We start from the raw sequence: 14,816 nt of genomic DNA, 5'->3' as shown, positions 1-14,816 counted from the left end.
TCACTTTGAGCTTCTCCTCAGGGCTGCCCTCAATCACATCATCCCCCATCCCATACTGAAATTGGAGATTGCCCCGACCCAGGTACAGGACCTTGTACTTGGTCGTGTTGAACCTCACGAGGTTCCCACAGCCCCACTTCTCCAGCTTGTCCACGCCCCTCATAGCTTCACACAACTGGAAGACAGACCAAGAACTTCGAAAGATAACAAAGTGCAGACTCCTCGACCCCATTTGGAAGGCTGCACAGTACAGCACTGAAGAAAAATGGTTTAATAACATAAAAAAACCCCAACCCAGGCCATATAAACCATACCAGACAAACTCGTGCACAGCATTTGACAGCCAGGGCTGGCTCTTTTTAATTGGAGAGACAAAAAAACCCAAGATTTAAAATACAGCCATTGAAAAGACGACGAATTAAGAAACATGTAAACACAGCAGAGGCTTAATTACAGGTTTGCACTGCTCGGTCGAGTACTTGCAGAGTCCCCCCTGCCTGCCTGGGAGACGGGGAATGACCCAAGTAGTGAATAGAACCCCCCAGCTCAGGGGGACACGGCTGCTGGAGCAGCATCTACCCCTCACCATGCGAACGAGATGCTTTTCTAAAGTACCTTGTCCTGGAGTGACCTCGTGCTTCAACTTCGCTCTAAAGATGCTCAGCACGTCTGCTCCAGCCAGAGGGCCTGGTGGTAACAGGGTGAATGGTCCATTTAGATTAAGTAAAAACAGGGATTGTTGCTAAATTCTGGTTCCACAAGAAGGGCACAAAGTATGAAAAGAAACCCAACCCAACGTATACACTCATGCACCTTTTCCAAGTCATCCCTCTGAAGTGACACAGACAGAAATCTTACAGCTCTTTGTCTGGTCAGACAATAGTCTTACATCCCATAGTGTTGAGCCAGTGAAGAAAACACTCGCGGAATGCAAAGACATATCCATCCATGGGGTTCCTTTAACACCACATGGCTACCATCGAGAGGAATAGGCAAGGAAAAAAAATATTGTAGGCAGGATGAGATATGAGGGAAAGCTGGAGGTGCTGCTGTGCTCAGCTCCGTGTGGAAAGACAGCCCGATATCCCCAAGGGCTCCTGCAGGAGCTCTGCTTGGCTTGGAAAGGTTGTGTGTTGCCCCAGCACGGGTGGTTCCCTCACAAAGAGGGGGTAGAGTGAGGGTCAGAAGCAACATCCAGGTCCCTTTGCCACACGAGACGCTTGGCTGGTTCCCAGCCTGTGCCCTGACGTAAGGTGGCAGCCGGCTGAAGTCAGAGTTTGCTTCAGCCTCAGGAAGACACGGCTCCAGCCCGTGGCACAGACCTCTCAGGGGAAGAAAAGCAAGCCACGTCTCCACTATCACAGCGCAAGAACATGGTGTGACATGAGCACTCAGAGAGATGAGATCATTAGTGTCCTCTATAACAGAGTGAGACTGTCCAGCTCTACTGACAACCACAACCTTACACGGGGTGAGTAAAAGACAACTTACTTCGGCAAGCAGAAACATACATTAATCACTGAAATACAGCAGCTGTCTTATTACAGAGAAAGGTCCCCTTCCCTCCCAGGCCCTCCACCAGCACTGTTCCACTACACAAAGCAGAAGACACTTCCATTTCCCAGCTGCAAGACAACTGTTCCACACTCGGCTGCGGGACAGAGGCAGAGGAGATTTATTCCAGAGTCAAAAAGACACTGGAGAAAACCCCAGCGAGCCACAAACTCAAGAGAAATCCAGACAAATCCCACTTGCTAGAGCTCATATCCCAGCACTTTGTGCAGACTTGTCTTCCCATCCAGTAGGAGGTCGAACCACCTGCTTCGCAGAAAGGCATCTGAACAGGATGGATATTCTCTCCAGACTCAGTCAATGGAGTTTACAAAGCCGCATCTGATTTTTAAGGGAGGAGCAACTCCCTTCTGGGAAGGTTCTCGTGATTCTACTTAGCTGAAGACTAAAAGCAGCTTATTTTAGCAAAGAAAAAACCCGCATCCAGGTTCTCAGCTCATGGCAAACCCTCAGACCTCACTGGTGACTCCAGCTCAGGCCTCGGGAACGCAGTTCTGGAATCAAGAGAGCTCTACCGTTCTTCCAATTCCTGCTTGGCTTCATCCAGCAGCACACACAGGCCAAGAGCTTCTTAAAACAACTGCATCCACTTTCAGCCCTTACAAATCCACATCCTGGAGGCGCGAGGGAGCAAACAAAGCAATACACACGTGTTTCTACGCTGCCGTCTGGCCCTGCTACAAAGCCTGCTCTGTCACGAGGACACAGACACGAGCAGGGCAGCACGTGCAGCCTAAGCTCGCTCCCCAGAGAGCCCCCATTTATTTCTGACCTTCCAAAACCATTCTGCAGACGTCTCGTGGCTGCTCTGCAGCAGCAATGGGACCTGTATGAGCACGGCAACCAGAGAGACCGCACCTCAGGGGATGCTCACGCAGCTACAAGTGTAGAACAAGACACGGAAGGCATCGCTCTTGACCAGGAGCCTTCCTGCTCACCCAGCAGCCCTGGGACCTTCACCGCTCTGCTACCTCCGACTGCACCCGCGTGCCTCGCTCCCTCCTACCAGCCGCAGCTCCCTCTCAACTCAACGTGAGCACAGCAAGGACAGAGCATTCCCGGGACTGAGTCAATGCCATTACAGAAAGGAATCCAACGCCAGCACAAAGAAGAAGGGGAGGCAGCGAGGGGATACCTCAGTCTCTGACTCCCTCATCGCTGTGTCACTGTCCCTCGTGGAGATTTTGGAAAGGCAAGAAAAACATCCATCCTACACAGCCCCAAAGCAACCTCCACAGTGCTGGCAAGAAGCAGCAGATTTGGCCTTCACTTGCTCTCTCCCTCCCTGCTCCCACACTTGAAAGGGAGAGGAGATCAGGCAGCTCAGCAGCCCCTGGACACACGCCTCAAAGCAGCCAACCCGAGGAATGTGGTTGATTGGGAAGCACTGAGGTACCTTCGACTCCGCACCACCAGCGCTCCAGCTTGCCTTGCCCTCCTGTCCCCTTCCCACCTTCCAAGTCCTTTGAAGAAAGGAATTAAGTCAAAAACGGATATTTATTTCCATGAAGTCTCTGAAGTGTTTTTTTTTTCTTCTTCCTCCTCGCTGCTGTCCCCAGTGGCTCCACAGCAGCCTTCCTCCGCGTGGCCTCTCACTGCCGGCCGTTGTTTTCTGCAGGCTGGTTGGGAGTCTTGGCCTCGGCGTGCGAGGATGTCCCCTCAAACCGCTGCGATGCGATGGCTGCTTGGTGGGACATGCTCTTCCTCACTATGTCTCCTTTCCGCCAAAGCACCACCTCCTGCAGTGAGACACCCGGCAGGGCTTGTCAGGGCTGGTGAGACCTTCTCCTGGCCCCACCCAGACCCAACGGCTGAACCGAGCTGCCCTGAGATCTCAGCACACGCTGGCGTCTTCCATCCGCAGCAGCAAGAAGAGGCCTCGCAATGCAGCCTTCCTGAAAACTGGGGGAGAACGCCGCTCCCCAGGATGTGAGCACACAATCATAGAATGGTTTGGGTTGGAAGGGACCCTACAACTCATCCAGTTCCATCACCCCTGCCCTGGGCAGGGACACCTCCCACTGGATCAGGGGCTCCAAGCCCCATCCAACCTGGCCTTGAACCCCTCCAGGGATGGGGCAGCCACCCTGCTCTGGGCAACCTGGGCCAGGGCCTCCCCACCCTCACAGCAAAACATTTCTTCCTGATGTCAGACCTAAATCTTCCGCCTTCCAATTTAAAGCCATTCCCCCTCGTCCTATCACCACACGCCCTTGTAAAAAGTCCCTCACCAGATCCAGGGCAGCTCTGTCCTAATGCTATTTGCTACCATGCTGGAATTCATAAGGTGAAGCACAAAAGCTCCAGAACAGGGCAAACAGAGTGGAAAACAAGTCCCAAGTGGGCACCTTCTACATGCATCCCCACCACCAGTCCCATCTGACCTGCAGGGACTGCTCCTCTCTGCACTCTAATTAATCCTGTCCTTACAGATAGTCAGTCAAGAACATGAAAGCTGGGGAGGGGCTGTTCACAAAGGCTTGGAGTGATAGGACAAGGGGCAATGGGTATAAACTGGAGAGGGGCAGATTGATACTAGACATAAGGAAGAACTTCTTCACGATGAGGGTGGTGAAGCCCTGGTCCAGGTTGCCCAGAGCAGGGGTGGCTGCCCCATCCCTGGAGGGGTTCAAGGCCAGGTTGATGGGCCTTGAGCAGCCTGATCCAGTGGGAGGTGCCCCTGCCCACGGCAGGGGAGCTGGAACTAGATGACCTTTAAGGTCGTTTTCCAACCCAAACTATTCTGTGATTCTATGATTCTCCCCCACGGCAATCCCAAATTCCAAGAAGGTCCTTATAGTGTAATATCCCAAGCAACAGTCCACAGGCCCAAGAAGAACAAACAGTTCTATTCCTCACCTGCTGTTTAAAGTAGCGTCTCTCTTCCTCATCGATCAGCACCAGATTGAGGTAATAACGCACCGAGAACTTCTTATTGATGTCCCTCATCGTTGGAGTCAGCTCATAGCCAGCAAGAAACAGCCTGATGGGAATGGATTCCCCTACAAAGAGCACAGAACCATCAGCACAGACAAAATGCAAAGATATCAACTAGGAGAGCAACAGAAAACAGCATCTCACTTTGTGACCATGTCCACAAGTGGAGTAAGATGAGCTAAAAGATCTAAACTCCCTTAAAAATCAGGATGTAGCCAGACCCTGCCCTTGTTGCCAGCTGTTCCACTTCCACTTTAACAGCACAGGACTCATTTGTGACCTGCATCAAGACAGCGCTGCAGGAAAAAAATGAATCAGGTGACATTTTCTCTGGCAAGTGACTCTGCTGGACAAGGGAACTGGAAAACGAGTGGCACAGGAGATTGGCACTGAGTTAAAACACCACCTCTTTCTCCTCCAAGCTGCAGCAATGCCAGCTGGTGGCCCAAGCCAACAGTGAATTTACATCTATTCCTGGTTCTGCCACTGCTTCACGGGAATAATTAAATCATTGCAACTCGTTATGCCTCAATTGCCCCTCATCACACCAGAGAAGGAAGGGCATTGTATTTAACCATTGCTGTGAGTCCATCAGTGAAATAGGATGCAGAGCACATAGACTCATCTGAAGGACTCATGTTCCCACCCCAAGAGACTTCAGAAGAGGAATTCTGAGGCTTCTTCTGCCTTCTCACCTCTCACAGGTGCCCCATCCATGATCTCGTACTTAGCTATTGTGTCATTCTCATGATACACGTTGGGTCCAGTCCCCGTGGTTTCTCTCTTGATGATATCGATCTCCATGTGTTTGATCTTGATTCGCACCAGCAGGAAGTAGATCTTCCCGACAATCACGTCCTTTAAATGATACCTAGCACACGAAAGAAGAAAGCAAATCAGGACTCTGACTGAAGAGTGGGACTTGCTTTATTCTTATCCGTGGCCTCAGCTGTAAATTTCAGATCCTGATCAACCACCTCCACCAGGCCCCTGTCAACAGCGCTGTGATCTTTCCTCCTCCAGTGTTTTGGAAATCAATAAGAACACTTAGCACGATCAGATAAATCCAAGACACAACTCCAGGCCGATAATCTGCAAGAAACCCCTGCGACAGCAAAGCCTCCAAACCCAATTTTTTAGGTCAACTAAGAGCAGCGTGAACGTTACACTGCAGGGGGATTTGCTTGCATCAGCTGGGAAAGAAGCATTAAAAGTAATTTAGAAGAGTTGCTTCTAAATTCTGTGCCTGAATTAAGGTCCTGCTCCAGCTGTATTGTCTGGTAAAGAGCAGACGTTGTACTTTAAAGACATTTGGAAATACTGGTCTTGCTCCTGAATTTACTGAAGATACAGGGATACAGCCTCACGCTGTGCTGCAAGCCCAGAATGCCACAGGCATCGCTTCCCACTCCTTGGCCCAAAGAACACATAGATGGGCAAGGAGAGGAACCCACAGATCCTCAGTGAGAATCTGGATGGTGTGCCAGCCCTTTAGAGCGCATGAACAAAGAATCCCTTTGAGGATCACACGCCAGACACATGCTCAGGCTTCCAAATCAAGCTGTACCCTGCAGCAGATGGTTCTCCACCACCACTGGCTGCTCCCGAGACACTTACTTGGACTTGTTATACTCGAACTCAATGTGCAAGCAATCCTCAATCCCCACCTCCATCTTAATGGAGGAGTTGAGCTCCGGATAAGTGCTCAGTGTGTGCACGACAATGTCCATCTCCTTCACCACATCGTTCAGTCTACGGCTGACAGTCGCCCGGAGGAAATAGCTGCAAGGAGAGGTCTCCAAGTTACAGTCACACAGGCAGAAGAGACAAAGCAGAGAGGGACTGGGGCTGAAAGGACCGCACTGGGCTATCTACGCAGTCTTACTGGTCCCCTGGCTTTTGGAGCAGCCAACGTCCCACATGGGAAAAGACAGAAAGGAATTTTCAAGTGGAAAAGCAATCTCTTCTAGGGCTTCTCCAAGCTTCCGTGTATTTGTGAGTCTGAGTTACCCAAGCACCACTCTGGGGATCTGAGTAAGAGCTTGCACATATTAAAACCACTGCCCTTTTGCAAGAGATTAGATCACACCAGTCTCCGCAGGCACACCTCTTGCTGCAGATTTCAGAATTTTCCAGCCTCCCCTCAAAGCCAGTGACTGATTTTCAACTCAACAGGAGTGCCTAGATGTGAAATATGGTTTGCAACATATGAACAGGACATAAGCTAGGCGTCTGTTTGCATTAGAGCACAATTAAAGTTGACAAGACTGATTACAAGACAGCAAAAATGGCCCCACTGGAGACCAAAGCAAACCATTTCTTTTGTTTTCTGATTTACCAAATAAATTAGAAAGTATCTAATTGATTCAGAGGGGCTGATTTCTCTTGACACTTAAATGAGGCAAATGAGTTCCATAAAGCCTGATGCGTGCTTATGAAAGTAAAGCCCTCAAAGACAGCCTTTTAGAATTCAGCTCATCAAAATTCATTTGGAGCGAACCTACGAGCTTACAGGTGCGTCAGGAAAGGGATGCTGCCCTCCAGTATCATCGGGGTAAATACCAGCACCTACACGCTGCACAGAGCCAAAAACTGGGGTCAGCAAAGGAAGGGGACAAGAACCAGGGTCAGCAGAGGGAGAAGACTCACCGTAGCTTCACGTTCTGCCCCGTGTAGGACTCGTATGGTTTTTCCACGTGCGTGAATTCAAAGTCAAATGTCTGCGATTGAGTGAATTCACCAGGACGGGCTAGGTCCTTCACCAGAGACACAAACTCGTGGTGGTTTCCTCGGTCATAGTAGAGTTCTAGGAAGACATAAGTCCAGGTTAAGCGGTGATTTCACAGCTGAGAGGACTCTTTTGCCCAGAGAGCCTACCAGGACAGCCCACGGCTGCACCGTACTGCACTGGTTCACTGCCCTCCATCACAGCCTCCTGAAACAGGGAGGAAACAGTTCAGGAATCATGAACTTTGCTTGCCTTAGAGTGACAGGCATCACTTATTATCGATGTTAATTATGTCCAGACTGTTTGAGAAGACTCATGCAATCCCTTCCGATAATATTCTACGCTATTCCAAGCCAAAGACATCGCTGCTGTAAAGAGAGGAGAAAACACCCCTGCTTCTCTGGAACAGTAGACAGTGACAGAGCAAAAGCAAAGGGCAAGGAGGCTTCCAACCGTTCCTGATTGTCCTTTGATAACAGCATTTGAGTGGTCTCAGTCTGCACCAGGAATAAGTGTTCTGCACATGACTTCCAAGCATGCGGGGAGGCAGTTGAGTCAACTATTTCTCCAGCCCCTGGATAACACATTAACATGAACATCGAACCTGAAAGGAGGTTGTAGAGAGGAGGGTGATGGCCTCTTCTCCCAAGTGACAGGGGACAGGACAAGAGGGAATGGCCTCAAGCTCCGCCAGGGGAGATTTAGGCTGGACATTAGGAAAAAATTTTTCACAGAAAGGGTCATTGGGCACTGGAACAGGCTGCCCAGGGAGGTGATTGATTCACCTTCCCTGGAGGTGTTTAAGGCACGGGTGGATGAGGTGCTAAAGGGCATGGTTTAGTGTTTGATAGGAATGGTTGGACTCATGATCTGGTGGGTCTCTTCCAACCTGGTTATTCTATGATTCCATGATTCTATGAGGGAAGAGCAGGAACCTTTGGAAGCACTGCTCAAACCAGTTCAAGTAACCAGCACGGTCACATTGCTTCAGTTTTCCCCACCGCCTCCTCGTGTCAGCAGGAACAACTACAGGTTGCCTTGTTTAATTAAAGCTATCCTCTCCGTGCTTCTACAAAGCTTTCTCACTTAAGTCAAACTTAAAACCCCGCGATTTGCAGTCACAGCACTGTGTTACACGTAACTATCCATGCAATCTGCCCTTCCCAGCCCTGCACCCAAGCTGGGTGATTCGAGACGCCCACATGGTCCTAAAAGGTAAAGCCTCAGCCAATCTGATATGTTCAGATGAGGAAACCTAAGTCATCAGACAATCCTACGCACACAAGTTCACCGTCAGCACTAAACTGTGCAGAGGAGGCTTGGGAGAGGCATTAGCAGAGGACAGGAACTGCAGGGAGAGTCTTAGAATCATTTGGTAGGAAAAGACCTTTGAGATCGAGTCCAACCGTACCTGTCCACTGCTAAACCAGATCCTTGAGCACCTCATCCACCCATCTTTTAAATCCCTCCAGGGATGGGGACTCCACCACCACCCTGAGCAGCCTCTGCCAGTGCCTGGGAACCCTTTCAGTGAAGGAATTTTTCCTGATGTCTAATCTGAACCTGCGCCAGAGCAACTTGAGGCCATTTCCTTTTGTCCTATCACTTAGATGGGATAAGAGACCAGCACCCACCTTGCTACAACAGCAATGAGGTCTCCCCTCAGCCTCCTCTTCTCCAGGCTAAACAACCCCAAGTCCCTCAGCCTCCTCTCATAAAGCTTCTTCTCCACTTCTCTCGGTTCTCTGCTCTTTGGGATGCACGATGAGATCTCAGATTTTAAGTGATGTCTGTTTCTGACACCCCTTTGCTCACCTTATCTCTATAATGGAAGTATTGGCACTAGAACCCCCCTCACTTACGCAGAACAGCAAGTGCCATCGAGCCAGGCGGGCAGGTGACATGAATAAAACAAATCCCTTTGCACTGAACACACACCCATTGAGAGGAAAGCGCTCGTCGATGTGATGGGGAGAAGCCACGTGCCACATAAAAAGAGGAATACGTCATCTGCACACAGGACGCAGAGGGCAACGATCAAATTGAAAGCAAGGGGAGGCAAATGTCAGTGTATCAAGCTCTCAGAAGGACACAGACTGGCACTCAGTAGAACAGGAAGGGTTGATGTGTCCGACGCTTCATTACAGGTACAAGCTGTAATTGCAAGTTTTCAGAGCTTTAAGGTTTCTAGATGGAATAAAAATGTGCTGTGCTCAGGACACAAAGACAAACTGAAACCTTAAACGGGTTCTGTGCTAACCACAGACCAAGCAGAACAGCTCGGACTCTGGCACCCAGGCTGGAACAGCCATCTCCCCTCTGACACATCACTCGGTGACATCCCAGCCTCCCTACCTGTTATATTGTCTCTCACAGCTACTGCCCTCAAGACAGCAAGAGGTCAGAACGTAAGGCAAGCTGTTCTGAGATGGAAAGCATTAGGGAAGGACCATCAGCAGTGCCAACTTCAGTGCTTTATGGTGTGATGGGCAAAGGGAGAAGAAAACTGTGCAGCCCCAGCAGCTCCTAACACACCCTGCTTGGGCAATACTGTGAATTCAAAGCAGTTATTCAAAATATATATGGCTCAAGAGTCTTCTAAAACGAGGAATCAGAAGCAGGCGATGCAGCAGAGAGGAGATAACGGAGCTGGAAGTGAATTTCATGCTTAATTTCCACCGATGATCAAATAGGTCATGAGGCAGCTGCTGATGACCGGGTTCACTAACACTCCATCATTTACAAGCTCTCCCTGCCTCTCTTCCCTTTCTTTCCAAAGGGTTGTTACACACGAGCGAGGCAGCAAAACTGTTCAACAGCACTGGGGCTGGGTGGGAAAACCCTGGGGTCACTTGCCCGCACTGCCTGATTTGCAGTGCAAACGTCACAGGGATTTTGGGGGTTAAACCCAGGTACGGAGGGCACAGCCGCATCCCTGGGAACAGCCCGAACTCATGCTGGCTCTCAGGAATATCCATGGAACACGGATATCTCTGGTCCGACTGAAGAGTGGGCGTGGCAGCTACCTTTCCTCTAAGAAAGCAAGAAATAGGTAAATCCAAGTTAGCGACACGCACAGAAAACCACAAGCTCTGACCACGCTGAAGCACTGTGCAGGGATACATGGTCACTCACTCCAGGAATAAGAGATGGAATCAGCCTGAAGGCCTCAGGAAAGCTGATCTACCCAGGGAAAAGGCGTACGGTGCAGCTAGGGATTGGGGAGCTATGGGAAAAACTCTCCCGATTCACCATCCTCAGCAGAGCCATCACTTCCCACTGTATCCAGGTCCCTGAATCAATGGGGACAGGAGAAATGCAAACCAACAGCTTGTAGAGCTGCAAATAGAGACAGCCTGGAGAATCCCACTGGAGAGCCGGCGCTGCCGGAGTGTCCGGGCTTGGCTCCATGTCTGCAGGATGGAAACCCAACCTTACACCAGCTCCGAGATGAAATCAGTGACCAAGCAGAAGCGAGAAAATAGGACGAGAGAACAATGACCTGGAAAAGGACTGGAGTTTCCTCCTTTCCTGAGCACAGAGTGGGTGGCTCAGCTCACACGGTGGATGGAATAATTCCTGCTGGCTGAGGGAATTCTCTGTTCAATGAAGCTACAGGAATTCTCTGTGAGGCGAAGCCACTGGAATTCTCCATGAAGCAAAGCAAGGGGAATACTCCATGCAACATGCAGGGAAGCAAGGGGACGGCACCAAGTAGGGAAGTGATGGGAATGCTCTATACAGCGTGGAGGGAAGCAACGGGAATGCTCCATGAACTGAAACAATGGGAATGTGCCAAGCAGGGAACCCATGAGAATGCTCCATTCAGCATGCAGGGAGGCAATGGGAACACTCTGAGCAGGGAAGCCACGGGAATGCTCCACGTGGAAAGCAATGGGAATGCTGCGAGCGGGGAAGCCACTGGAATTCTCCGTTCAATGTGCAGGAAAGTAAGAGGGAGCGCTCCGGGCAGGAAGCCATGGGAATGCTGCATTTAATGTGCAGGGAAGCAATAGGAAGCCATGGGAATTCTCCATGAAATGAAGCAATGGGAATTCTTTGAGCAGGGAAGCAATGGGAATGCTCCAAAGCAAGGAAGCGGTGGGAATACTCCACTCAATGTGCAAGAAAGCAATGAGAATGAATGCTCCAAGCAGGGAAGCCACGGGATTGCTCCATGCAGTAAAGCAAAGGGAATGTTCCACGAGTCGAAGCAATGGGAAAGCTCTGAGCAGGGAAGCCGCGGGAACACTCCAGGCAGGGAAGCAATGGGAATGCTCCACAAACTGAAGTCATGGAAACACTCAGAGCAGGCAAGCAATGGGAACGGTTTGAGCAGGGAAGCAATGGGAAAGCTCCATGAACTGAAGCAACGGGAAAGCTTTGAGCAGGGAAGCAACGGGAACGCTTTGAGCCAGCGAGCAATGGGAAAGCTCCATGAAATAAAGCAATGGGAAAGCTTTGAGTGGGGAAGCAATGGGAATGCTCCATGAAATGAATCAATGGGAACGCTTTGAGCAGAGAAGCAATGGGAACGCATTGAGCAGGGAAGCAATGGGAAAGCTCTATGAAATAAAGCAATGGGAAAGCTCCATGAACTGAAGCAATGAGAACGCTTTGAGCAGGGAAGCAATGGGAATGTTCTGAGCAGGGAAGCAATGGAAACGCTCCACGAACTGAAGCAATGGGAATGCTCCATGAAATGAATCAATGGGAACGCTTTGAGCCAGCAAGCAATGGGAAAGCTCTATGGAATAAAGGAATGGGAAAGCTCCTGGGAAAGCTCCATGAACTGAAGCAATGGGAACGCTTTGAGCAGGGAAGCAATGGGAATGTCCTGAACAGGGAAGCAATGGGAAAGCTCCATGAACTGAAGCAATGGGAAAGCTCTATGAAATGAAGCAATGGGAAAATTCTGAGCAGGGAAGCAATGGGAACACTTTGAGCAGGGAAGCAATGGGAATGCTCCATAAACTGAAGCAATGGGAATGCTCTGAGCAGGGAAGCAATGGGAACGCTCCATAAACTGAAGCAATGGGAACGCTCTGAGCAGGGAAGCAATGGGAATGCTCCATAAACTGAAGCAATGGGAATGCTCTGGACAGGGAAGCAATAGGAATGCTCCATAAACTGAAGCAATGGGAGTGCTCTGAGTAGGGAAGCAATGGGAACACTCCACGAAATGACTCAAGGGGAACGCTCTGAGCAGGGAAGCACTAGGGACGCTCCATGAAGGGAAGCAGCGGGCAGGCTGGCAGCAGGGACGCCCCGGTTGGGCTCCCCCGAGGCGCAGGCAGCGCCGGTCCCTCCGCGGCCCCGGCCCCGCTCACCGATCTGCCCGATGAACTCGACTTTGATGCCCTGGTGCTCCAGGCGCCGGTTGGGCTGCTTGAGCGTGAGCACCACCCGGCCGGACACGGTCTCCCCGTCGTAGAAGAGGAAATACTTCTCCTTCTTGCCCTCCTCCGTCTTGTGCTCCACCCGCCGCCGGCTCTCGCCGTCGCTCAGCACCAGCTCCAGCTCGGGGGCGGCGCCGAACCCGAAGAAGCTCATGGCCCCGGGGCTCCTCGGGGCGAGGGTCCCGCAATGCGGCAGGGGAGGGGGGCGAAGGGAGGGCGGAACGGGACCCTGCGGAGCCCCAGCGCGGCCCCGCCGCCCCGCGCCTGCGCCAGCGGAACCGGGGCGGGGCGGAGCGCGCCGGTGATTGGCTGGGGCGGAGGGAGGGGAGCGGCGATTGGCTTCAGCGGGAGGAAGTGGGCGGGGAATAACCGAAGCGGGCGGTGATTGGCTGCGGCAGCAGGGAGGGGAGCGTTGATTGGCTGAGACGGGAGATGGGCGGGGATTGACTGAGGTGGGCGGGAGTGGGAGGGTGGGGATTGGCTGCAGCGGGTGCTGATTGGCTGAATCCGGCCGGCGGTGGGCGGGCTCTGACTGGCCGCGCTTAGCAATGATTGGCTGGAGCGGCGGGGCCGGGCCCTTATTGGCTGTTGCGCAGGAAGCCGGAAGCTGATTGGCGCCGCGGGCGCGCGGGCGGTTCGAAGCGCGGCGGCGCGATGGCGGCCGAGCTGGGCTGCGCCCTGGCCGAGTGGCGCCTGCGGGACGTGGGAGAAGGTTCGTTTCCCCTCCTCGCTCGGGGCGAGGCCTCCCGGCGCGGGGCTTGACGAGGCTCTTTTCCCTCCGCAGCGTGGCCGAGCGCCGTCTGGGAGCTGGATTTCACCGAGGTGGAGCCGCTAGACCCCCGGATCGCCGAGGCCGTCGCGGAGGACGGGACCGGGGCCTTCGTCCGCCTCCACCAGGCCCTGCGCCCCTTCGCTGAGGAGAGGCCCGAGCGCCTAGAGGCAAGGCGGGGGTGGATCCGTGTCCCCCCATGTCCCCGTTCCTCCCCTGTCCCTGTTCCCTTCCTGTGTCACCCACCCTTCTCAACCCCTGTCCCCTCCTCCCCTCCCCATCCCCTCCTGTTCCCCCATTTTCCCCGTTCCTCCCCTGTCCCTGTTCCCTTCCTGTGTCACCCACGCTTCCTAACCCCTGCCCCCTCCTCCCCATCCCCTCCTGTTCCCCCGTTTTCCCCTTTGTGCCCCCTCCCCCTCCGCTGTCACCCACCCATGTCACTCCCTATGCCATCTCCTGTCCCTTCCTCTCCCTCCCATCCCCTCCTGTATCCCCTTGTTGCTTTCCGACCCATTCCCACCTTGTCCATTTGTGTCACCCGCCTTGTGTCACCTCCTGTCCCCTCCCAACCTTCTTATCACCCCCCGTTCTCCATTGTCCCCCCATTCTCCCGTGTAACCCCGCCCGTGTAACCCCCTGTCCCCTCCAAGCTTCCTTGTCACCTTCTGTTCCCCTTTGTTCCCCCCACTGTCCCCTTCCCCCTATTCCCTCTCTGTCCCCGATGTCACCCCCCTGTATCATCCTCCTTGTCCCCTCTTGTGCCCCCCCGTCCTGTCCCACTATTCCCTCTCTGTCCCTTATTGTCACCTTCCTCATGTCACTCCCTGTGTCACCCCCTGTCCCCTCCTGATCCCCTTGTCACTATTGCAAAAAGTGGAATCTTTTTTGGTTTAAGCTAAAGTGAAGTTTCTTGTCAGTGACTCTATTTTTTTTGAAGTTAAACAGAACTTCCTTTTGATAGAATAGTTTGGGGTTTTTTTTGTCAAACAGTGTTTTTCCAGACACTATTCATGCTTTGGGGTTGATAACTTTTTGTGTTCGGTATGTTTTCTGTTGAACAGAGGTGTCTTCTTCTGTAGTCACCATTATTTGCAGCCTTTCCCTATTGATACAGAAAGTAATTGCTATTACAAAAAGTAGAATGTTTTTCATTTAAGCTAAGTACTGTTAAGCTTCATCTCAGTTACTCTTATTTTTTGCAAATTACTCGTGTCCCTCTGGTAGAACGTTTGGAGTTTTTTTTTGTCAGTATTTTTTCCAGACGCTGTTCATTCTAACGTATAGTGTCATAACATAACTATTAAAGCACATTTTTAAACATATCTACTTTATATAGGGGGCTGGTTGCAGTGGCAGCTGTTAAAACTTTTCAAGAGCTGTGTTGTTATGGGTTTTCTTGCTCTCCCTTCAG

General features: G+C 51.8%; 1 protein-coding gene across 1 annotated transcript; it reads right to left on the bottom strand.

Annotated features, from left to right (window-relative positions):
• Nucleotides 1-328: 328 nt before the first annotated feature.
• VPS26B (VPS26 retromer complex component B) lies at nucleotides 329-12,904 on the bottom strand. The gene is made up of 6 exons (XM_069876370.1): nucleotides 12,568-12,904; nucleotides 7,159-7,315; nucleotides 6,127-6,291; nucleotides 5,205-5,380; nucleotides 4,432-4,574; nucleotides 329-3,311 (listed from the first exon to the last, which is right to left on the bottom strand). The coding sequence occupies exons 1-6, from the start codon at nucleotides 12,788-12,790 to the stop codon at nucleotides 3,165-3,167; spliced, it is 1,011 nt and encodes a 336-aa protein (XP_069732471.1). The 5' UTR covers nucleotides 12,791-12,904; the 3' UTR covers nucleotides 329-3,164.
• Between the last annotated feature and the right edge of the window lie 1,912 nt (nucleotides 12,905-14,816).

The sequence above is a fragment of the Phaenicophaeus curvirostris genome, chromosome 25 (assembly GCF_032191515.1).
Source record: "Phaenicophaeus curvirostris isolate KB17595 chromosome 25, BPBGC_Pcur_1.0, whole genome shotgun sequence".
In the NCBI taxonomy this organism is placed as follows: domain Eukaryota; kingdom Metazoa; phylum Chordata; class Aves; order Cuculiformes; family Cuculidae; genus Phaenicophaeus; species Phaenicophaeus curvirostris.
Note: the sequence above shows the minus strand (reverse complement) of the source record. Positions and strands in the feature narration are given on the sequence as shown.